The 25,529-nt window shown below is 40.5% G+C and overlaps 1 protein-coding gene across 1 annotated transcript in view; it reads left to right on the top strand.

Annotated features, from left to right (window-relative positions):
* Positions 1 to 25,529, top strand: part of CR2 (complement C3d receptor 2) — a 97,744-nt gene that overhangs the window by 57,510 nt on the left and 14,705 nt on the right. The window contains exons 5-11 of the mRNA XM_040463578.1: positions 10,325 to 10,723; positions 12,414 to 12,590; positions 12,693 to 12,795; positions 14,076 to 14,161; positions 18,782 to 19,009; positions 21,299 to 21,478; positions 22,098 to 22,197. Of these exons, the coding sequence (XP_040319512.1) occupies positions 10,325 to 10,723; positions 12,414 to 12,590; positions 12,693 to 12,795; positions 14,076 to 14,161; positions 18,782 to 19,009; positions 21,299 to 21,478; positions 22,098 to 22,197 (1,273 nt within the window). The remainder of the gene's footprint in view (positions 1 to 10,324; positions 10,724 to 12,413; positions 12,591 to 12,692; positions 12,796 to 14,075; positions 14,162 to 18,781; positions 19,010 to 21,298; positions 21,479 to 22,097; positions 22,198 to 25,529) is intronic.

The raw sequence follows: 25,529 nt of genomic DNA on the forward strand, positions 1-25,529 counted from the left end.
AAAATTTCACCCGATGTTTGCTAGTTTGTGTATCTTTTTTATTGTCTTGGAGAAATTCTTTATACACAATAAACATAACACAATAAACAAAACACATTTTCTTCCAGGCTAAAATTGGTCCTTTTGCTTTCTTAATGATGACTTTTGATGATAGAAGGTATACATTTTTATAGTGTTTTTTAATAAGACTTAATAAATCTTTTCCTTTCTAGTCACTAGAAAGGAAAGAAAAGAACATTCTCTGTTCTTTTTTTTAATGTTTTTATTTTTTATTTTTGAGAGAGAGAGCAAGTATGAGTGGGGGAGGGGCAGAGAGAGAAGGAGAGAGAGAATCTTAAGCAGGCTCCACACTCAACATGGAACCTGACATGAGGCTCGACCCCACAATCCTGGGATCATGACCTGAGCCTAAATCAAGAGTTGGATGCTCAACCAACTAGATGGGCCAGCCAGGCGCCCCACCACTTTCTCTGTTCTATGTAAGGAAGCTTTGCCTATCATTTTATCTCTTAAGTTTATGATTCACCTCAAATTTATTTTTTGTGTGGTGTGAAGTATGGTCAAGGAATGTATTTCCTTTTCTGTATGTGTTTTTGTTTGTTTTTTTCCTAATGGGTAGGCAATTCATCTAATATTACTGATTTTAAAAACCATTAAAAAAACATTTTTGTATACCACTATACAATAGTTTAATATCTGTGTCAGGTGTCATTATATGTGGGTCTCATTTCAGAGAGGTTCTGTGCTATTTTCATTACTATAGTTTTCATTACTATAGTATTTCATTACTATAGTATTCATTACTATAGTATTCATTACTACAGTATTCTAATAAGAGTTGATATCTGATGGCATATCCTCTGCCATGTACTTCTTCCAAGATTTATTTGGTGATTCTTGGCCCTTTGCATTTACATATAATATTTAGAACCAGCTTGTCAGTTTCCACAAAAAGAATACTACCTGAATTGGCATTGGGTTTCTATTGACTCAGCAGATGCAATTGTGGGCTACTTACATTTTTTAATTTTAAATTCATGAACATAAATTTTTGAAATTTTTGAAATCTTAATAACATTTGCCTATTTACATTATAGAAAATAATGTAAACATAGATATGTAACATTGAAAAATGTAACATTTTCTAATCGTTTCTTAAACAAGCAATCATTTGACTTTGGAACCAACAATCTTGCTAAATTTACTTAGAAATGCAGTAGTTTATCGGTATATTCTTTTGGATATGCTGTATACATAATCATGTCATTGGTAAATAATTATCCTATTTATTTATTTATTTATTTATTTATTTATATTTATTTTTATTTTTTTTAATATATGAAATTTATTGTCAAATTGGTTTCCATACAACACCCAGTGCTCATCCCAAAAGGTGCCCTCCTCAATACCCATCACCCACTCCCATCAACCCTCAGTTTGTTCTCAGTCTTTAACAGTCTCTTATGTTTTGGCTCTCTCCCACTCTAACCTCTTTTTTTTTTTTTTCCTTCCCTTCCCCTATGGGTTTCTGTTAAGTTTCTTAGGATCCACATAAGAGTGAAACCATATGGTATCTGTCTTTCTCTGTATGGCTTATTTCACTTAGCATCACACTCTCCAGTTCCATCCACGTTGCTACAAAAGGCCATATTTCATTTTTTCTCATTGCCACGTAGTATTCCATAGTGTATATAAACCACAATTTCTTTATCCATTCATCAGTTGATGGACATTTAGGCTCTTTCCATAATTTGGCTATTGTTGAGAGTGCTGCTATGAACATTGGGGTACAAGTGCCCCTATGCATCAGTACTCCTGTGTCCCTTGGATAAATTCCTAGCAGTGCTATTGCTGGGTCATAGGGTAGGTCTATTTTTAATTTTCTGAGGAACCTCCACACTGCTTTCCAGAGCGGCTGCACCAATTTGCATTCCCACCAACAGTGCAAGAGGGTTCCCGTTTCTCCACATCCTCTCCAGCATCTATAGTCTCCTGATTTGTTCATTTTGGCCACTCTGACTGGCGTGAGGTGATATCTGAGTGTGGTTTTGATTTGTATTTCCCTGATAAGGAGCGACGCTGAACATCTTTTCATGTGCCTGTTGGCCATCCGGATGTCTTCTTTAGAGAAGTGTCTATTCATGTTTTCTGCCCATTTCTTCACTGGGTTATTTGCTTTTCGGGTGTGGAGTTTGGTGAGCTCTTTATAGATTTTGGATACTAGCCCTTTGTCCGATATGTCATTTGCAAATATCTTTTCCCATTCCGTTGGTTGCCTTTTAGTTTTGTTGGTTGTTTCCTTTGCTGTGCAGAAGCTTTTTATCTTCATAAGGTCCCAGTAATTCACTTTTGCTTTTAATTCCCTTGCCTTTGGGGATGTGTCGAGTAAGAGATTGCTACGGCTGAGGTCAGAGAGGTCTTTTCCTGCTTTCTCCTCTAGGGTTTTGATGGTTTCCTGTCTCACATTCAGGTCCTTTATCCATTTTGAGTTTATTTTTGTGAATGGTGTGAGAAAGTGGTCTAGTTTCAACCTTCTGCATGTTGCTGTCCAGTTCTCCCAGCACCATTTGTTAAAGAGACTGTCTTTTTTCCATTGGATGTTCTTTCCTGCTTTGTCAAAGATGAGTTGGCCATACGTTTGTGGGTCTAGTTCTGGGGTTTCTATTCTATTCCATTGGTCTATGTGTCTGTTTTTGTGCCAATACCATGCTGTCTTGATGATGACAGCTTTGTAGTAGAGGCTAAAGTCTGGGATTGTGATGCCTCCTGCTTTGGTCTTCTTCTTCAAAATTACTTTGGCTACTTGGGGCCTTTTGTGGTTCCATATGAATTTTAGGATTGCTTGTTCTAGCTTCGAGAAGAATGCTGGTGCAATTTTGATTGGGATTACATTGAATGTGTAGATAGCTTTGGGTAGTATTGACATTTTGACAATATTTATTCTTCCAATCCATGAGCAGGGAATGTCTTTCCATTTCTTTATATCTTCTTCAATTTCCTTCATAAGCTTTCTATAGTTTTCAGCATACAGATCTTTTACATCTTTGGTTAGATTTATTCCTAGGTATTTTATGCTTCTTGGTGCAATTGTGAATGGGATCAGTTTCTTTATTTGTCTTTCTGTTGCTTCATTGTTAGTGTATAAGAATGCAACTGATTTCTGTACATTGATTTTTGTATCCTGCAACTTTGCTGAATTCATGTATCAGTTCTAGCAGACTTTTGGTGGAGTCTATCAGATTTTCCATGTATAATATCATGTCATCTGCAAAAAGCGAAAGCTTGACTTCATCTTTGCCAATTTTGATGCCTTTGATTTCCTTTTGTTGTCTGATTGCTGATGCTAGAACTTCCAGCACTATGTTAAACAACAGCGGTGAGAGTGGGCATCCCTGTCGTGTTCCTGATCTCAGGGAAAAAGCTCTCAGTTTTTCCCCATTGAGGATGATGTTAGCTGTGGGCTTTTCATAAATGGCTTTTATGATCTTTAGGTATGTTCCTTCTATCCCGACTTTCTCAAGGGTTTTTATTAAGAAAGGGTGCTGGATTTTGTCAAAGGCCTTTTCTGCATCGATTGACAGGATCATATGGTTCTTCTCTTTTTTTTGTTAATGTGATGTATCACGTTGATTGATTTGCGAATGTTGAACCAGCCCTGCATCCCAGGAATGAATCCCACTTGATCATGGTGAATAATTCTTTTTATATGTCATTGAATTCGATTTGCTAGTATCTTATTGAGAATTTTTGCATCCATATTCATCAGGGATATTGGCCTGTAGTTCTCTTTTTTTACTGGGTCTCTGTCTGGTTTAGGAATCAAAGTAATACTGGCTTCATAGAATGAGTCTGGAAGTTTTCCTTCCCTTTCTATTTCTTGGAATAGCTTGAGAAGGATAGGTATTATCTCTGCTTTAAACATCTGGTAGAACTCCCCTGGGAAGCCATCTGGTCCTGGACTCTTATTTGTTGGGAGATTTTTGATAACCGATTCCATTTCTTCGCTGGTTATGGGTCTGTTCAAGCTTTCTATTTCCTTCTGATTGAGTTTTGGAAGAGTGTGGGTGTTTAGGAATTTGTCCATTTCTTCCAGGTTGTCCAATTTGTTGGCATATAATTTTTCAGAGTATTCCCTGATAATTGTTTGTATCTCTGAGGGATTGGTTGTAATCATTCCATTTTCATTCATGATTTTATCTATTTGGGTCCTCTCCCTTTTCTTTTTGAGAAGCCTGGCTAGAGGTTTGTCAATTTTGTTTATTTTTTCAAAAAACCAACTCTTGGTTTCGTTGATCTGCTCTACAGTTTTTTTAGATTCTATATTGTTTATTTCTGCTCTGATCTTTATTATTTCTCTTCTTCTGCTGGGTTTAGGCTGCCTTTGCTGTTCTGCTTCTATTTCCTTTAGGTGTGCTGTTAGATTTTGTATTTGGGATTTTTCTTGTTTCTTGAGATAGGCCTGGATTGCAATGTATTTTCCTCTCAGGACTGTCTTTGCTGTGTCCCAAAACGTTTGGATTGTTGTATTTTCATTTTCGTTTGTTTTCATATATTTTTTAATTTCTTCTCTAATTGCCTGGTTGACCCACTCATTTGTTAGTAGGGTGTTCTTTAACCTCCATGCTTTTGGAGGTTTTCCAGACTTGTTCCTGTGGTTGATTTCAAGCTTCATAGCATTGTGGTCTGAAAGTATGCATGGTATAATTTCAATTCTTGTAAACTTATGAAGGGCTGTTTTGTGACCCAGTATATGATCTATCTTGGAGAATGTTCCATGTGCACTCGAGAAGAAAGTATATTCTGTTGCTTTGGGATGCAGAGTTCTAAATATATCTGTCAAGTCCATCTGATCCAATGTATCATTCAGGGCCCTTGTTTCTTTATTGACCGTGTGTCTAGATGATCTATCCATTTCTGTAAGTGGGGTGTTAAAGTCCCCTGCAATTACCACATTCTTATCAATAAGGTTGCTTATGTTTATGAGTAATTGTTTTATATATTTGGGGGCTCTGGTATTCGGCGCATAGACATTTATAATTGTTAGCTCTTCCTGATGGATAGACCCTGTAATTATTATATAATGCCCTTCTTCATCTCTTGTTACAGCCTTTAATTTAAAGTCTAGTTTGTCTGATATAAGTATAGCTACTCCAGCTTTCTTTTGGCTTCCAGTAGCAGGATAAATAGTTCTCCATCCCCTCACTCTCAATCTAAAGGTGTCCTCAGGTCTAAAATGAGTCTCTTGTAGACAGCAAATAGATGGGTCTTGGTTTTTTTTTTTGTTTTTTTTTTTAATCCATTCTGACACCCTATGCCTTTTGGTTGGTGCATTTAATCCATTTACATTCAGTGTTATTATAGAAAGATACGGGTTTAGAGTCATTGTGATGTCTGTATGTTTTATGCTTGTAGTGATGTCTCTGGTACTTTGTCTCACGGGATCCCCCTTAGGATCTCTTGTAGGGCTGGTTTAGTGGTGACAAATTCCTTCAGTTTTTGTTTGTTTGGGAAGACCTTTATCTCTCCTTCTATTCTAAATGACAGACTTGCTGGATAAAGGATTCTCGGCTGCATATTTTTCCTGTTTAGCACACTGAAAATCTCGTGCCAATTCTTTCTGGCCTGCCAAGTTTCAAAAGAGAGATCAGTCACGAGTCTTATAGGTCTCCCTTTATATGTGAGGGCACGTTTACCCCTTGCTGCTTTCAGAATTTTCTCTTTATCTTTGTATTTTGCCAGTTTCACTATGATATATGTCGTGCAGAAGATCGATTCAAGTTACGTCTGAAGGGAGTTCTCTGTGCCTCTTGGATTTCAATGCCTTTTTCCTTCCCCAGTTCAGGGAAGTTCTCAGCTATAATTTCTTCAAGTACCCCTTCAGCACCTTTCACTCCCTCTTCCTCCTCTGGGATACCAATTATGCGTATATTATTTCTTTTTAGTGTATCACTTAGTTCTCTAATTTTCCCCTCATACTCCTGGATTTTTTTTATCACTCTTTCTCTCAGCTTCCTCTTTTTCCATAACTTTATCTTCTAGTTCACCTATTCTCTCCTCTGCCTCTTCAATCTGAGCTGTCGTTGTTTCCATTTTGCTTTGCATTTCGTTTAAAGCGCTTTTCAGCTCCTCATGACTGTTCCTTAGTCCCTTGATTTCTGTAGCAAGAGATTCTCTGCTGTCCTCTATACTGTTTACAAGCCCAGCGATTAATTTTATGACTATTATTCTAAATTCACTTTCTGTTATATTATTTAAATCCTTTTTGATCAGTTCATTAGCTGTTGTTATTTCCTGGAGATTCTTCTGAGGGGAATTCTTCCGTTTGGTCATTTTGGATAGTCCCTGGAGTGGTGAGGACCTGCAGGGCACTTCCCCTGTGCTGTGGTGTATAACTGGAGTTGGTCAGACTGGTGTGTGCCTTCTCTTCCTCTCTCCTAGGGGCGGGATTCACTGTGGGGTGGCGTGGCCCGTCTGGGCTACTTGCACACTGCCAGGCTTGTGGTGCTGGGGATCTGGCGTCTTAGCTGGGGTGGGTAGGCAAGGTGCATGGGGGCAGGAGGGGCAGGCTTAGCTCACTTCTCCTTAGGTGATTGACTTCAGGAGGGGCCCTGTGGCAGCGGGAGGGAGTCAGATCCGCTGCCAGAGGTTTGGCTCCGCAGAAGCACAGAGTTGGGTGTTTGCGCTGAGCGAGCAAGTTCCCTGGCAGGAACTGGTTCCCTTTGGGATTTTGGCTGGGGGATGGGCGGGGAAGATGGCGCTGGCGAGCACCTTTGTTCCCCACCAAACTGAGCTCTGTCGCCCGGGGGCTCAGCAGCTCTCCCTCCCTTTGTCCTCCAGCCTTCCCGCTTTCTGAGCAGAGCTGTTAACTTATGACCTCCCAGACACTAAGTCGCGCTTGCTGTCGGAAGACACTCCGTCAGTCCGGCCCCTCCGCTTTTGCCAGCCAGACTCGGGGGCTCTGTTTGGCCGGCGAGCCGCCCCTCCGCCCCGGCTCCCTCCCGCCAGTCCGTGGAGCGCGCACCGCCTCGCCGCCCTTCCTACCCTCTTCCGTGGGCCTCTCGTCTGCGCTTGGCTCCGGAGACTCCGTTCTGCTAATCCTCTGGCGGTTTTCTGGGTTATTTAGGCAGGTGTAGGTGGAATCTAAGTGATCAGCAGGATGCGCGGTGAGCCCAGCGTCCTCCTACGCCGCCATCTTCTTCCCAGACAATTATCCTATTTTTTTAATCTTTTCCTTTCTTGCAGCTTTTTATTTCTCTTGCTTTACTGCATTGGCTAGAACCTCCAGTACAATGTTGAATGGAAGAGAAGATACTGGGTTTTAAAAAAAAATTTTTTTGTAATGTGTATTTATTTTTGAGAAAGAGAGGCAAAGTGTGAGTGGGGGAGGTGCAGAGAGAGAGAGAGAGAGAGAGAGAGAATCCAAAGCAGGCTCCAAGCTCCAAGCTATCATCACAGAACTTGACGTGGGGCTTGAACCCACAGACTGTGAGATCATGACCTCAGCCGATGTCAGATGCTTAACGGACTGAACCACCCGGGTTTTTTAATTGTCATTATATTGGTTTTTTAATATTGGTTTTTTAATAGTCATTATAAAGCATGATGTTTACAGAAGGTTTTAGGGAGATATTCTTTATCAGATTAAGGAAGTTGCTTTTTATACCTAACTTGCTAAAAGATTTATCACGAATGTGTATTCTAATTTATCACTGTGTATCTAATGAGACGATCAGATCTTATTTCTCCTTCATTGTGTCAGTTTTTGTGCTTTTACATTGATCTCACAAGACATTATTGTTGTTTTTATAAAAAGAGTATTTATACTCCTCCATCTATTAACTATTTCTGCTATACTTCCTCCAAATTGCAGTTCAGTCAGTTCTTTATGACACTATTTTCCTTCAATCTAAAAAATTATCTTTTAGCATTTTTGTATTGTAGGTCTTCTGGCAATAGATTCTTTAAATATTTTTCTAGGCATGGTTTCTTAAAAGTTATCATCCCTATTTTCTGGCTTCTTTTAAAATTGATTGCTCTTGATTTTTTTTTTTATGATGTGTCTAGGTAAAGTTTTTCCTTTTTTTTTTTTTTTAGTTTTTTGTATGTTTGAGTTTGTATGGCTTCTTGAATCTGTAGGTTTAATGATGTCTTTTATTGGTTTTGGAAAATTCTCAGCCATTACTTCTTCAAATGTTCACGCCCTGTGTTATCGCTCTCCTCTCATTATCGGAATTCACTTAAACATGCATTAGGCCTTCCTTATTCCTCTATCCTATAAGTCTATTACTCTTTTTTATGTATTTCTGATCCTTCTGTGTCTCTGTGTTTTATTCTGGATATTTTCTTCAGTCCTGGCTTCCAATTAATTGATCTTTATTCAACTGTGTCCCACCTGCTGTTAATTCCATCAGATTCTTAATTTCAGTAACTGTATTTTACAAAGACAACAACTTTTATTTGATTCCTTTCAAAATTTTCCCTGTTGTTTTTAATTGTTTCTTGTTCTTACCATAAGTTTGGGTTTTGTATATTTTACCTTTGAATAGATAAACATAATTATCTTAAATCTGTGAGTGAAAACTCCAATAGCTGGGGTCCTAACGGTTCAGTTTCTATTGTCAGTGATTATGCTGCTTCTTATTCATGTTATTTTATCTCATTAAGTACTCATTAAGTATTTTATCTCATTAAGTATCTCATTGATTTTATGTCAGGAATTATACTTGAGAACCTTTCTCTGTACAAATAAATTCAAGGTCTTAGAAAACGAACCTTCTTCAGGAAGGATTTTTGTTGTTGTTATTTCTTCCAGAAACCTGGGGACCTAGCAGTCTGGGACCACTTTCATTCAATTTCAGAAACTGTTATTTTTCTAGGCCACCCACAGTACTTGAGGAACAACTCCAGTAATCTTGATTCCCAAGGCCTATTTCTTTGAGGTCCCTATAAGTATACAGCAGAAGATATTACCAAGGCTTCCACCTTGCAAGATCTGGATTCCACTTTAGTTCCTTGACTCCTTGAGACTATCAAAGTCTGCTCACCACTCAGATCCCCCCTCCTGATTCAGCTATCCTTCCCGCAGAACAGCAGCCTAAATGCCTCTTACCCAGCTTTTTATCTTCTATCAGATTATGGTCTGGTAATGCTTCACTAGTTCATTGCTTTCTGATACATCCACAGACATAGTTTATATTTTATCCAGCATTTATAGTCTTTCTGGGGGGGGGGAGAATGGAGGGGTAGAATGATGTTTGATTTAAATTGTTAAGGTTACCCTCATCAGAAGGAGTATCCTTCTTAAGAATTTTTATTTTTAATTTCAAGTGTTTTGGAGTTTTGGCTGAAGTTACTTCGTTCTAGTTATATAGTATTATAGTCGTACAATGTACTATGTCCTACTTCTAGATTTTCAACTGTATTGCGAGTTGTTTTTTTTTTTTTTTTATGAACTAATATATGATCCCTTTTACATGGGTATCATGTTGTGATACCAAACTCAGGCTTGATGAAATGAGTTGGTAAGTTTTCTATTTTCTACATCTTGTGAAAATGTTGAAATTACACTTGAAAGTACATATTACCTGAAAGTAACTTGATAGCATTTTTATGTAAAATATTTTCTTCTATTCTTACAAGTTTCTTTGCCCATTCTAGCTTTCTATATCTTCTTGAATGCATATTGGTAATTTACATTTCCATTTATATCATTTAGATTTTCAAAATGTTTAATTAACATATATTAGCCTACAGCTTTATAAATTTCTCATATATATGCAAATATATTTAATACTATTTCCCACTGTTGTATATCTGTGTTGTTTCTCTTCCCTTACATTTTTTTCTTTTAGCAAGGGTTTTTTTTTTATTTTTTTAAAGCTTTACTGAGCTAATAACAAAAATGAAAATTAAGAAGGAAAATGGAAAAGAGTAGGGGAAAGCTGTGTAAAGTATGGTAAAATAAAATGATCAAAGAGCTGTTTAAAATGAAAGGAATGTGAATTATATTAAAAATGCGTATGCTTATAGGAAATAATGTAAGAAAGGCAGTACGCATGCTATTTATTATGCCCACCTAAATGACGACTTTGTACATTGAGGAAGGCACCTGTTGGGATGAAAACTGGGTGTTGTATGGAAACCAATTTGACAATAAATTTCATATTAAAAAATAAATTAAAAATAAATTATGACTTTGTAAAAACATACCCACATGTGAGGAAAGATCAAAAGCAAATAGCAAATGTAAAAAGAGTTATACTCATTGGATCTCTGACTAGTTATTTTAATTCACTATTATTTAAGTCACTGTCTCTTTTCCCAGGAATTCCTTGTGGGCCGCCCCCAAACATTGCCAATGGAAGTTTCACTAGCAACAACAGAGAATATTTTCCATACGGGACGGTGGTGACCTATCGCTGCAATTCTGCACAGAGAGGGAAAAAGCCGTTTGAGCTTGTGGGCCAGCCGTCAATATATTGCACCAGCAAAGACAACCGCGTCGGCACATGGAGCGGCCCTCCCCCTCAGTGCATTATACCTAATAAATGCACACCTCCGGAAATTGAAAATGCAATAATAGTATCTGAGCGCAAAACCTTATATTCCTTAAATGAAATCGTGGTGTTTATGTGTGAGTCCGGCTTTGACATGAAAGGACCCTCCAGTGTGAAATGCCAACCTCGAAACAGATGGGAGCCACAGCTGCCAAGCTGCTCTAGGCGTGAGTCTGACTGAGGCTTTGAAGGGGCCTACAAATGGCATGAGTTGTAAAAGGATCGGGAGATTAGTGTTTGTTCCGGGGGAGGATGCGTGGGAAGCAGTGTGGGTCAATCTGGGGAGATGGAGCATGAAATTAAGAAAGTGGGCGTGTGCATGTATGTGTGTGTGCACTTAATGTATATGCGCCTTCGTTGAGCTTAGTTAATCAAGGAAGGAGACATTTGAGACTCTCTTATTGAGCACGTCTCTGGGCGAAATACCAGCTCCAATATCTCTCAAATATATTGAAAACTGAGGTGGACTTTCTAGTCAGCTGTGTCATAAGCACTCCAATTTTTTTAGTCTTTATTTATTTTTGAGAGAGCAGGCAGGGAAGGGGCAGAGAGAGAGGGAGACAGAGCATCCGAGGCAGGCTCTGCACTGTCAGTGCAAAGCCTGATGCGGGGCTCGAACCCACTAACTGTGAGATCATGGACCTGAGCCGAATTCAGACGCTCAACCGGCCAGGCGCCCCTGCGATCAGCACCTTAAATGCATGATCTCATCTACCCTTCACAACACTCCTTTACAATAGGGCTATTCTTATATCCATATGGCAGTGACGTTTGTTTGGTATTTCAGAAGTTGAGTAAACCGTCCAGATCACGTGCTATTAAGTGGAGTACCCAGGAATGGAAGCAAATGGGTCAGACTCCAGGGCCTGAGTTCTCTGGTCCTAGTTATACTTCTGTCAGCATCTCTCCCAGAAAATAAGAAACTGGCTTATGAAGACAGATATCATAGCCTCAGAACAGTGGCCAAGACCTTAGAGTTTGTCCGCTCTGGTCCATCTCCTACATTTTATCATTAGGAATCTCAAGTTGAGAGTGAAAGTTGCTTAAAGCCAAACAGATTTTCCCTCATTGTTAATTGGATATAGATTAGGTTGAAGTGCAAATGAGTTCAGATGCCTTGAGCACGAAGAGGGCTATGAATGGAGGTAGCCAGACCTTGAGTCAAATACTCTTTAAGCAATATGCCCTCTCGTTACAAGGATGGGTTTATTGAGTGGATGTTGTTCTCAGTGGCTTATCTCAATGGCCTTGTATGCCATAATAGCTGCCTTAGGAGTGGATGGCTAAATGCTGTGGCTGATACGTAGGGACAAAGACGGACTTTACCATTCTTGTGCCAACTAACACCAGCCTTGTACAACCACTGAGAGCTGGAAGGACAAACAGACAAAGTGATATAAATATGAATGATTACTACATTCGATCATAGGAGTACAGTAAAAGACATGGGAAACCTATTAAATAGATTTAGGCTCAGGCAGCCCTCTCCTCTGAAAGATGAGCCTGTAAATTGGATCGCCTTTCTAGCAAATATGTGGGTGGAGAACCCCACCAATACCAATAACTCCATCTTGAATAGCCGGCACTAGAAGAAGGGACTTGTAAATGTATTTCACCCTGTGCTGGGGAGAACTTGGCTCTAATTATCTGCTTCTGACTAGCTGTGAGGTCTTCGGCTACATCTCCATATTTTTAACTTCCATATCAGTAAAAGGAGGGGGCTAGAGTATCGTTTGATTTCCCTTCTTATAACACCAAACCCCTTTAACTGTGTCTCTGACTCCTCAGAAGGGTTAGAATTTAGCAAAAGATATTTCTCCATAAATAACTGGTACTTTGCACCTGTTCTTTCCACAGTATGTGCACCGCCTCCGGAAATTCTGCATGGTAAGCCCACCCCAAGCGACAAGGACAGTTTTTCCCCTGGGCAGGAGGTATTCTACAGTTGTGAGCCGGGCTATGATCTCAGAGGGACTGCTTCTGTGCGCTGTACGCCCCAGGGAAACTGGAGCCCAGCAGCCCCTACATGTGCAGGTACCTGCGGTTTCCTCTGGTTTGCAGATCAGTCTTCTTATTCTTCACAGAGGCAGTCTTACCTCTTTGTTGTTGTTGTTGTTGTTGTTGTTGTTTTCCTAGTGAAATCATGTGATGACTTCCTGGACCAACTCCCTAACGGTCGTGTGCTCTTTCCACTTAATTTCCAGCTTGGGGCAAAAGTGTCCTTCATTTGCAATGACGGGTGAGTATGATGACCTGGCGTGGAGAACAGGGACTCAGTTCTGGATGCTAATATGCTGGCGCCCTGGGCAGTGGGGGTTTATCCAAAAAGCAAGCTGTCTAATGGAACAGAAGTACCAAAAAAGACTAGTATTTGAGGCAACGATTGGGAAGTATTGTAGCAACCACACAGAACCATGAACGGATGCTTAAAAAGGAAGAACAGTAAAATATACTGAACAGCAGAAGTATAACAACAGATCTTGGCTATTGAAGTGAAACTATTTATTACTACTGATGTCTATTTATTACACGTATGAATAAAAAGTAATTTGTAGGCGCCAAGGGAGAAATATTGCAGAGGGGTTGTTTTAAAAAAGTTTGATATAGAAAAGAAAGTTACTTATAAGATAAGTGACATGCAGGGACTGTTTCAAGAAAATTTGAAACCAGTCAGTAGTGAAATGTGGAATAGGAATGAAAGAGTAAATGGGAGTATTTTTAAATCTAATTATATGTCATCTGATTAGGATTAGGCTGTGTTGCAGGAGCATGAAGACTGATGTTCATGTTCCAAGCAATGTCATTAACTCTTTATGTGACTGTAAGTGATCTTGGTATTATGTTCCCACACCGCTGACAGGTAAAAAGCATGTTGTTGTCAGTACATTCCAAGGGCCCTTCATCAGGCATCAAATATCTGTCACCCAATAAACACCTGGAGGCAACTCAGGCAGCTATTGGTCCAACAATAAGCCAGATGTTTGGGGATGATTGTCCTCCAAAGAATCCTCTCTTCTCACCTTTTCTTATTTTTCCTGGATAATTTGGTTTTCTCATCAATAATCTGGATATGCCACAGGTGTCATTCGGGAACATTCCGAATGTGTTGGCAAAAAAGGGCAGTCTCTGATGCCTTTCTCTTTGCTAACTTGAATTGGAAGTTGTTTCCCTCCTGGTCCAGTAAGACAGGAAAGGGCTACGGGTTGCGTTAGAGGACAAAGTTCCTTACAGAGACAAATAGGGAGCTGTCCGAGGGCAGTCAGGGGCAGATGACCTCCTGAAGGCTGAGGACCAGGGACAGTTGTTACTGCTCTGTCCTCACTGGAAACTGCAATCTCTCCAGACGTCTTGGTGTCAGTCCCTCTATCAGCTGAGAAAACAAATGAACGGAACTTTTTCACCTGGGGTTTAACTTAGGAACGAAACTGTATTTCAGCAGAAGGACAGAAGCTGAGATCTGTCAGTGAAGGGGAGAGAGACATGTGCGCTCGCCCGGTCACTACTGCTTTTGTTCCTCAGGTTCCGTTTAAAGGGAAGTTCTGCTAGTTACTGTACCTTGGTTGAAATGAAAAGCCTTTGGAACAACAGTGTTCCTGTGTGTGAGCGTGAGTACAAGGGATATCTGTTCAGGTCTGCACCTTCCTCCTTGTTTGTTTGTTCAATGTGCTTTGCCTGTAAAATTATCTAACGTTTGCCCCTCTGTTTATCTTCACTTTTGATTGAAATATTTCTTTGTTGCAAGGATTGTTTCTGGGGAAAATAAATCTGCGCATCGTGTGTTTTGGATACCATCCTATAAACGTTTACGAGCATCCTTTGTGCTACAGGTGGAAAGACATGCTTCACAGATGGAGAGAAATTTAAGGCCTGGGCTCTTTTTCCTGTCAAAAATGATACTCCCGCTTCCGCTTTTCTGTCCTTCCTTCAATCATCTATTCATTCCTGTCCTCATTCTTTCCACAAAAATTTTTGAGCACCTGCTATGTGCCAACAACCAGTCTTCTAGACACCAGGAATATACCTGTCAACAAGAAAGACTAGGACCCTGCTTTCGTGTTGTTTATATTCTTGTGCAGAAGGAAAGACAAAGAAAATAACAAGCAAATGCATAAATAGATGATTTCAAATAACGCCAAGTGTTATTAAGAAAAAAAAAACAGAGTGATGCAATAAAACAGTTATATGCAGGGGGATAAGGAATGCCAGGAAAAGAATAAAGTCTCCATTTAAAATAAGGTGATTATAGAGGGGCACCTCGGTGCCTCAGTCAGTTGAGCATCTGACTCTTGGTTTCAGCTCAGGTCGTGATCTCATGGCTTTTGAGACTGAGCCCACGTCAGGTTCTGCACTAGACAGCATGGAGCCTGCTTGGGATTCTCTCTCTCTCTCTCTCTCTCTCTCTCTCTCTTTCTCTCTGGCACTTCATCACTTGTTCATTCTCTCTCTCTCAAAATAAATAAATAAACATTTAAAAATAATAAATAAGTAAAATAAGGTGATGATGAGAATCTTCACTGAGAAAGTGACATTTGAGTATTGATGGAAAGTGGTTACTACCAATGGACATAGACAGAGGAATAACTTCCCATACAGATGGTATAAAGGCCCAAGGCAGACACGTTCCCGGCATTTTCTTTGGCAAACCTGTTTTTGACATGTTCTCAGAAGCCGATATGGCTGATACGGAGCGAGCAAATAGAGGAGTAGTCAGAGGTGATAAAAGAGCGGTAAATGTACATCCCGTAACAACGTGGGTTTTCATTCTGAGCAAGATAGAAAGCCACTGGAGCATTGTAAGTAGAAAAGTAACATGATGGAATTTATTGTTAATGATATCACTTTGGCTACTCTAGAGAGGACTCAATTGGAAGGAACGTACCTTAGATCGAGAGTCCCCGGAAAACAGTGTTGGAGGCAAAGCATAAATTGTCATGCTCTATTAGAGGGTGCCGTTCTGGAGCAACAAGAGTGAAGGAGGAAAAAAGGGTGCAGGAAGGAAAGAAAAACTGATAAATAAAATATGTTGTGTTGCTGAGGTGGCCGTAAGCTTTACCAAAACAAGCAAACAAAAAAACCAGCTGGCTGTTGGCTCATATAACACATCCCTGAAGAGGTTCTGTGAAACCAGAACTATCTAGTAGAAAGAGAAAGAATGAGCAGTTTATTTGCTGGATCTTCCCCGTCTCTTGTCTCCTGTTTATCCCAAGGGTATTAAGGCCCTTGTTTCTACGCTGTATTATCTCATCCCTCTGGACAAACTCTGAAGACACCGGAGCCCATGACCTGCTCCATTTAAGACCAGAAGTGGTGGAAGGAGTCAGAGTGGCCATGGATCCCAGTCATGTTGGCTTGGATGTGGGAGTTACTGTGACCTCTATGTAATGTGCGAGAGCCCCTATCTCCCCCTCACTTCCGGGGGGCTGAGACAGCCAGTACTGTTAGAAAAGGAGGTGACAGGGGTATCAATCAGCATTCCCAAGTGAGAAAGCAGCTGAGGGCCCAAAAGGGAGATGCAGCCAAGGAAATGTAGGGGGATGGCTGAGGGTATAAGTTGGAAGGCTGTTACACAGATCTAACCACAGATGTTGGATAGCAGTGGGAGAAGAGGTAAGAAGTGGTCACAGGCTGGGTATATTCTGAAAGCTGAAATGACACAATTTGCCGATGGTTTAGAAACAGAGTTGTTTTTTTTTTTTAATGTTTTTATTTATTTTTGAGACAGAGCATGAGCAGGGGAGGGGCAGAGAGAGAGAGAGACACAGAATCCGAAGCAGGCTCCAGGCTCTGAACTGTCAGCACAGAGCCCGACGCGGGGCTCGAACTCATGGACCGTGAGATCATGACCTGAGCCGAAGTTGGACACTTAACCAACTGAGCCACCCAGGCGCCCCAAGAAACCGAGTTTAAAATAGAAATTCAGTGAGATCACCGAGGGGGGGAATGGGGCCAGAAAAGGGATGCGTGGGCTGAGCCTTATAAATCCAACACTAATAAGTTGGAAAGGTGAGAATGAATCAACAAAAGAGATGAAGAAGAAGCAGCCAGTATATTAAGAGAAAAACCAGGAAAGGAGGAGGTATAGGCTTCCGGTTATAGAACGAGTACGTCACGGGAACAAAAGATGCAATGTAAGGAACACAGTCAATGATACTGTAATGGCGATGGGTGCGGACATACAGGAGCTTCACTTGTGGAGAGCAGAGTGTAAGCTATGGGAAGGGATAGGGTTGTCCAGTCACTATGTGGGTCAACCGTACCCAGGGAGAGAGAGAGGGAGACAGAGAAACAGGAGGGTGATATATCTTAGAAGCCAAGAGAAAATTCTCTGAAGGAGGTGAGATTCTCCAGAGAGGTCAAATAAGATGGTGGAAAATTATTATTGGGTATAATGACTTGAAGGTACCAGTTGGCCTCAACAAGGAGTTTCAGTGGAATTGTGGGACAAATGTTCTGATTGGAATGAGTTCAAGGGGGAATGAAGGGAAGGAAGGGCAGACCATAGACCACATCTCAGAGGAGTCCTGGTGTCACAGGAGTAGAGAAATGGGATTATTGCTGCACAGGGAAGTGGGATGAAGGGAGCTAGTTTTTTGGTTTTGGTGTGTGTGTGTGTGTGTTTGTGTGTGTGTGTGTGTGTGTGTGTGTGTGTTTTAATGTTTATTTTTGAGAGAGAGAGCTCAAGCAGGAGAGGGGCAGAGAGAGAGGGAGACAGAGGATCTGAGGCAGGCTCTGTGCTGACAGCAGAGAGCCCGAAATGGGGCTCAAACTCACAAACCATGAGATCATGAGCTGAGCCGAAGTCAAACCTTCAACCGACTGAGCCACCCAGGCGCCCTAGTTTTTGTTTTTAAGAGGACAGAAATATAATGTGTTAAATACAGAAATACTATGAATATATTCAGTCTGCCCATTTACTTCTTCACTAAGACAAACAGGATGTTGCTTCACCTTCTGATCATAACTATTGAAAAATATGTTTACAATAGAATTTTTTTTTTCAAATGAATGTTTTGCTCTAAAATTGTTTGGAACTTTTGTATTTATATAACGAAACTTGATCATTATATCCTTCATATTTGGAAGCCAGCTATTTGAAAATGTTAACTTTCCTGGAATATAGTTAATTAAGAAGCATGAAAGAAAGAAAACAATGCTCCCAAGAAGCCAGATACAGCTAAAATCACTTGCTAGAGGACAAACGTTGGTTAGGTTAGTCCACCTTTGATTAGTTTATCCATAATCCTTTCAAGAGTATCATCTTCCCAAATATAGATCAAAGCAGAAGGGGAAAGGAGCTTCTCCAGATCGTTATTTAAAAACAAACACACGGGCGCCTGGGTGGCTCAGTCGGTTGAGCGTCCAGACTCCGTCTTGGGTCATGATCTCACGGTTTGTGAGTTTGAGCCCCGCGTCAGGCTCTGTGCTGACAGCTCAGAGCCTGGAGCCTGCTTTGGATTCAGTGTCTCCCTCTCTCTCTCTGCTTCTCCCCCGCTGTCTCTCCTTCAAAAAAATAAAAACATTAAAAAATTGAAAACAAAAACGAATAAAAACAAACAAACAAACAAACAAAAACCCCTGTAGAAACCAATAAGTATCTCAAAGTCATAAAACATTTCTGAGTCTTCTGGAGCATGCACAGGGGCATTGGGATGTTTCATTTCATTATGATGGCGTTACTACAACCATTCATTTTGCTTTGGAGCCTAACAGCCTCAAGTCATCAAGAAAAGATTAAATCAGTGATAGATAGTAAATGTATAATATATTTTGAAAGATTTCTCTGGGATGAAGAGCCTCGATGTTAAAAGATTTGGTCTATCTTGAACTTAAAATAGTAGGGGATGTACAGTAGGTCCTCAAAAAAATTCCTGTTGCATTAATGGATAACTTTCTTATTAAATGAATGCCTGTCTTGTCAATGTGCTTAAGATTTTTGTCTATTTTAAAAGAATGAGCTCTCAATTATCCAGAAGTTTTACGTCTTCAAAGAGTTCAGGATGATTAAGTCCCTCCTGGACGTTGTAATAATAAACATTGGTTTCAGTGTCATTTCATTTGGAAGCATCTCAACAGTGGCCTAATATATTTATTTTATGGTTTATACTCTCCCTGAGAGTTTAATCATTTAATTGGCTACACAGTCACAGCATCCCATAATTGTAGAATCAACTCGGGTTAAAATGTAAACATTTTGATGTAACTTATAGCTCTTGTGTTCCTTCTAGAAATCTTTTGTCCAAGCCCTCCATCTATCCTTAATGGGAACCACACCGGAACTCCTCAGGGAGATGTTCCCTATGGAGAGGAAATTACTTATATGTGTGACCCCCGCTCGGCCAGAGGGATGACCTTCAACCTCGTCGGGGAGAGCACCATCCGCTGCACAAGCGACGGTGAAGGGAATGGGATTTGGAGCGGCCCTGCCCCTTCCTGTGAACTTGCTGGTCCTGCTGGTCAGTACCCACGTACCCCAAGTGGCTTCAGAATATCAGGCCCAGATCTTTCATATGTCTCTAAGATTATGGTGTGTGCTTGTGAGTTCAACTTTGTCATAAGTGGAAGCGTCAAAGTTCTAAAACTCTTCTTGCTGGTGCAGTGGTGAGCAGAGTGGGGTAAGAAGGGAGAGGGACGGGGAGGGGAAGATCAAGAAGAAAAATGTATTCACTGGAGAGGACATGAAAACAACTGGCTATGAACAGTAACCAATGGCAGATGATTGCCAAACACTCCCCGCAAGTTCATCGTCTGCAAAACTGGCAATAATGGATATTATTTAGCTAAGGCTTTAGCCGGTCCTATGCCAAATAGGCTAAGTGACCAAAGAGACTCTACTTTTGTAGCTTAAGACCTTGACTCAAAGTATGCCCCTCTGTCCGCTGGCTTGTGGGGCCCACCTTAATCTTTGCCCTTGAACTTACCCGTTCTGAGAGTTAGAAGCAAGGAAAGATCAGCTCAAGGGAAAGAGTATGGAAAGGAAGAGGCTGTTTCTTCCGAAGGACTGAAAATTACCAGGTTCTTGAGGACTGACTGTAGGCCTTCCCAAGGCAGAAGCAGGGTACACAGGGAGGTGGCACCAGACTTGGGATACCACATGACAGAGAAAAGCAATCCGATGAGAAAAGGCAACACATGATAAAACGCGTTTAACTTTTCTTTGCTGCCCCTCCCCTTCCCATTAGAATCTAGTGAGATTTCTTTAAAAGCAGTTGCCTAGGCCACCAGGCACGCTTATTGAATGGGCAAACAGAAGCAGTCTCCTCCAAAAAGGAGATCGTTGAGGTCAGACTCTATATGAAATATGCAGCACACAATATACCCTCTCATAAAAAAAAGACATAGCTTCTTTTTTTTTTTTTTTTTTTTTCCAGCGCAAAAAGGTGTTTTTATTAAAGGACGGAGACAGGGCCCATGGGCAGAAAGAGCTGCCTCGGGACCTTGAGGAGAGACTGGTTATATGGGTGGGGGTGGGGGGGGCATGGGGGGGGAGGTAAAGGCAAGGGGAAGGGGAAGGGGAAGTTTCCAAAGGGATTTTCATATGCTAAAGAAGCTACCTGATGGCTTCGTCTGTTTTGTCCTTTTCCTTAAATCTCTGGTTTAGCATCAGAAGAAGAGCGGTCTGTTCCTTCCCTAGGACTGCGTACAAATTACCACAAACTAGGTGGCTTAACACAATAGAAATTTATTCTCTTCACTGATCTGGAGGCTAGAATTCTGAAATCAGGGTTTTGGTGGGGCCGTGCTCCCTCCTGTGACTCTAGAGGAGAATCCTTCTTTACCTCTCTTAGATACTGGTGGCTCCTGGCATTCCAGGGCTAGTGGACACATCGTTCTGATCTTTGCCTCTGTCTTCACATGGCCTTCTCCCCTGTGTCTCTGTGTCTCAAATGTCCCTCTCGTTTCTCCTATAGACACCACCAGTCATTGGATTGAAGGCCCACCCTGGTAATCCAGGATGATCTCATCTTGAGCCTTAATTATAGCTGAAAAGATCCTTGTTCCAACTACGTTTCCATTGTGAGGGCCTGGATGCATGTATCTTTTTGGGGGACATCATTCAACCCACTACAAGTAGTGACTGCTATTTAGTGCCAGAGAAGCTACTTATGGTGGACACCCTGAGAATGAGGTTGGGAGGAACAAATGGAGAGAGAGGGTAAAATATGTCTTGATGGATATGAGTACATTAACGCTAATAACTGAGGGTATGAATGGTTAACTCTACACAGAGGCAGTCTGATAGGCCTGACCCATGACATCCTTAGCTAAAATTCTTGCTTTGGGTGCCCAGGTGGCTCAGTTGGTTACGCGTCCGACTCTTGGTTTTGGCTCAGTTCATGATCCCATGGTTTGTGAGTTTGAGCACCGCATTGGGCTCTGTGCTGGTGGTGTAGAGCTGGCTTGGGATTGTCTCTCTCCCTCTCTCTCTGCCCCTGTCTTGCTTGTGCTCTCTATGGCTTTCAAAATAAATGAATAAACTTTAAAAATCAATGAAATTTTTGCTTTGGTGAAACAAGAGCAAAAAGGCCAAAGAGGTGAATCGTCTTCCAAGTAGTAAACATTTCCTGATGAGTAAATGCTGCTGGAAAGCCCCATCCTAAGGTAACTTGAAGGGGAAAAAGACCTTTTGCCATTTTTAGAAGTCTGTCTCCATGAACCCATCTATCAGCTTAACTGGACAGAAAGAGGAGGACGGGCGCAAATCTCTCGGCTCACTTTTGTATTCCTGTGGTTTTGCTCTCCAGGTTACTGTAAAGCCCCAAAACAGTTTCCATTTGCCAAGCTTACAACTCAGACTGATGAACCTGAGTTTCCAGTTGGGACATCTTTGACTTTTAAATGTTCCCCTGGGTATTTTGAGTCTTCGTTTTCTATCACCTGCTTAGAAAACTTGGTCTGGTCCAGTGCCGAAGATACGTGTAGACGTGAGTAACCCCATCCTGGGAGCTAATTCATGTATGTCAAAGCATCTGTGGGATCTCATTTAATTTGTTCAAATTTTGTAGACATCTAAGTTTGCCCACGGTATTTAAATGGAGGGTGAACTTGTAGGTCAGCCTTTCTTATTGCCTGGAGTTTTTGCAATCTTGACTCAATATTTATTTCGCAAGAATGTCTCTCACAAAAGGAATCAGAGGGGAAGTTTCCATTCCCTGGAGGTTACTTTTGATGGCTAAAACCATGACATGAGTGAAATAGGGACACAAAAGAAAATCACGTAGATCATCACAGTGACCTGTGCTTCAGTAACCAAGATGGAGGGGAAATTTCAAATTTTGAGGCCTTTGATTTAGGCTCGTGGGATGAGAAAACAATTCTTTATCCATCTATTTCTTCTGTTGGGAGATTCAGGCATCATCTTTTAAAAAGCAGTGCCCCAGAGCTGCTTGAGTCTGAAGTTGGTGCACTTCCTCAATGTGGTCAATCCTTTGGAACAATCAGAAGTATACAGACTGTTCAGTCTGCTACACTCCAGACTGAATCGTAAAAGCAAAGGTAATTTGAACTCTACACCTAGTCCCAAATTTTCCTTCTCTCCCATAGGAAAATCATGTGGAGCTCCTCCAGAACCCTTCAATGGCATGGTACATATAAACACAGACACCCAGTTTGGATCAACAGTGAATTATTCTTGTAATGAAGGGTGAGTTGAAAGCACTATCCCTGGAATATGAGTTTCAGAACAACAATGCTATCTCTGACCTACTCCCAACCAGACACACTAGACTATCATCTACACTTCAAAAAGTTGTCAATAGGAACTCCCGGATAGAGATGATAGCTTGAACATGGGCATATGACCAAAGGAATATAAAAAAGTAGCAACAACTGGAATGCCCAGGTGGCTCAGTTGGTTGAGTGTCTTGACTCTTGATTTCTGCTCAGGTCAGTATCTCATGGTCTGTGGGTTCAAGGGTCGTGTTGGGCTCTGTGTTGGGCACAGTGCAGAGCCTGCTTGGGATTCTCTCTCTCTCTCTGCCCTTCCCCCCACCTCTCTCAAAATAAATAAATGAACTTTTAGAAAAAATAATTTAAAAAATAAAATACATTCTAAAAATAAAAAAAGGAGTAGCAAGCAATTTGTATTTTAACTAGAGGACAGCACCAGGTTCCTGCGGAAGGTAGTATGTGTGAAACCTGGTAAGATATTCACTGGATGAAAAGGACCAGTCTATTAAATGAGTACAAGGAAAAATGCTAGTTGTACCATGCATGGAACATTCTTTAAAAAAATTTTTTTAAATTAATTTTGAGAGAAAAACAGAGTACAAGCAGGGGAGGGGTGGAGAGAGAGAGGGAGACACAGAATCGAAGCAGGCTCCAGGCTCTGAGCTGTCAGCACAGAGCCTGACACAGGGCTCGAACTCAAGCTCTGCGAGATCATGACCCGAGCCGAAGTTGGAGGCTTAACCAACTGAGCCACCCAGGTGCCCCCGTGCATGCAATGTTCTTAACTAAGATCAGCGAGCACTATAGCTGAATTGGAGGACCTTGAATTAGGGGTTGCAGGGTAAATCTTAACGTGATAGCAGCTCTGGGAAATGTAAATATGAACATGCACAGAGCGGGAACATTAATGAGTTCTTGCTCTGAACTTTTCTTTGGCACAGGGAACCATGCCAGAAACATCGCCTCAACTTAGAGGGAGCAATTAAAGAATGTGTATTAATTTTCAGTTGCCACAACAAATTCAGAGAAAAAAATAGAATTTTATTGGATTGTAAAATCCAATGAATTTTATTGGAGTGAACATATTTATTGGATTGAACATATATTCATTAGACATACTTGGAAGCCACGAGTAACCCAAAGATCAAAAAAATCACCACCCACAGTTCTACTACTCATTGTAGTTAATATTTTGCTATGAAGTCTTCTAGCCTTTTTTTACCTGAAAATATGCAAGTGACCCACATGTCAGTTGAGCTCAGTTACCCTTAGAAGAGAGAGGTGGTTAAATTGGACACAAGTATCAATTGCATTATCTGGAAAGTATAGATTTTGCCCTGCTCACCCCTTGCCCCCAACAAGGAGTTCTGACTTCTTAGTTCATCAGTCCTTCAAATGACGGGAGCCCCAGGCAACACCAGGGACATATCAAGGCAGTGACAGGACAGCCCACAGAATGGGAGAGAATATTTGCAAATCATTTCTCTAATAAGGGTTTGATATACAGACTATATAAAGAAGTCCTGCAACTAAACAACAAAAAAACTAACAACCCAACTTGAAAATGGGCAAGGGATTTGAGTAGACATTTCTCCAAAGAGGACAGACAAATGTCCAGGAAACACATGACCAGATACTAAATATTATTAGTCATTAGAGAAATGCATATCAAACCCACTCCATACCTTATAGGCTGGCTATAATGGAAAACAAAAGTGTGGTGAGGATGTGGACAAAATGGAACCCTTGTGATTACTACTGGGAATGTAAAATGGTGCAGCCTCTGAGAAAAACCGTTCGGTGATTCAAAAGTTAACACAGAATTACCATATGATCCAGCAATTCCAATCCTAGGTACATATCCAAAAAGATTAAAAACATACACTCAAACAGATAACGGGTTTATCAGCTGTTCTACCTATTTTTAAATACATCCTGATACATTTTATTTTTCCTTTAGATTGATACATCTCATGGATGTTTTCAATTTCATTAAGATAGAGAGGATATAATATTTTGATAAAGTATTGAGTTTTTTAAATATCTGTGATGATAACTACTTTCTCATTCATGTATATATATTTGTAGATGTGTCATTTTGTGAGGTTACAATTGGCCAAGTTCTGTTTATTTCAATCGACCACTTTAAAGAAATGGCTCTTAGACTTATTCATCATTTATATTCCATTTTTCTTACTTATTAATTTATTTTAGTAATTCCTCAGACCAGCTTCTTTCATATGTTCATGTTTATAGTCTTTAAAACATCTAATATAAAATGTTGTGTTCATTTATTTGAAAACTTTCTTGTCAAATAACAAAAGTACTAAATATTTCTCTAAGGACGGTTTTGGCATCAGTGTCCTAGAAATTTTCAAAGAGTAATATTTGCATCAGCATTTGTAATGAAGTAGCTGAATAATGTAAGGTTTATTACTACAGGCTGTTAAGGCCAATTAACATTATTCAAACTCGAACCTCAATATCTGTCATGTGAATTTGAACAAATTTGTTAAACTCTCTGTTTCCTCTTTTGTAAAATGGGAGCTATGCATAACATTCACTTCAAAGCATCATTTTAAAGATTAAATTAATTGGGGGCGCCTGGGTGGCTCAGTCGGTTAAGCGTCCGACTTCAGCTCAGGTCACGATCTCGCAGTCCGTGAGTTCGAGCCCCACGTCGGGCTCTGGGCTGATGGCTCAGAGCCTGGAGCCTGCTTCCGATTCTGTGTCTCCCTCTCTCTCTGCCCCTCCCCCGTTCATGCTCTGTCTCTCTCTGTCTCAAAAATAAATAAACGTTAAAAAAAAATAAAGATTAACTTAATTGATGCAAAGCACTTTGAAGAGTTTTGGGCACATGACTCAATGATCATGCGTCATTGTTATCCTATAGGTAATCTGCAATGGCTGTTTTACTTTCATCTTTGACCAAGATCCAAAATTTTCAATTTTGTGTTTATTCTGTGATTATTAATTCCTAGTGTTGTTATATTATAATGAGGGTGTAGAGCTGTTTTGATTTCTTCTCTGTGCACATTCTTGGGGTACACTCTGCCGAGTGATATGATACAACTTTTATAAATGGCTCCTGGAGAGAAAGTTTATATTCTCTGTGAGATGCAAAGTTTAATACACAATTGTGTTATGATTTATTGTTATGATTTATCATATTGTTATATGATTTGTGCTGCAGAATCCTATCTGTGAGCAACTTTTAATCATTTGCAGCCTATTGAATATCTCCATAGATTCCCTCTACTCCCAAATACTTAGAAGTCCGTGAACAAATAGGAAGGATGGAAGGAG

The sequence above is a fragment of the Herpailurus yagouaroundi genome, unplaced genomic scaffold, assembly GCF_014898765.1.
Source record: "Herpailurus yagouaroundi ecotype Mexico unplaced genomic scaffold, PumYag 403, whole genome shotgun sequence".
Lineage (NCBI taxonomy): Eukaryota > Metazoa > Chordata > Mammalia > Carnivora > Felidae > Herpailurus > Herpailurus yagouaroundi.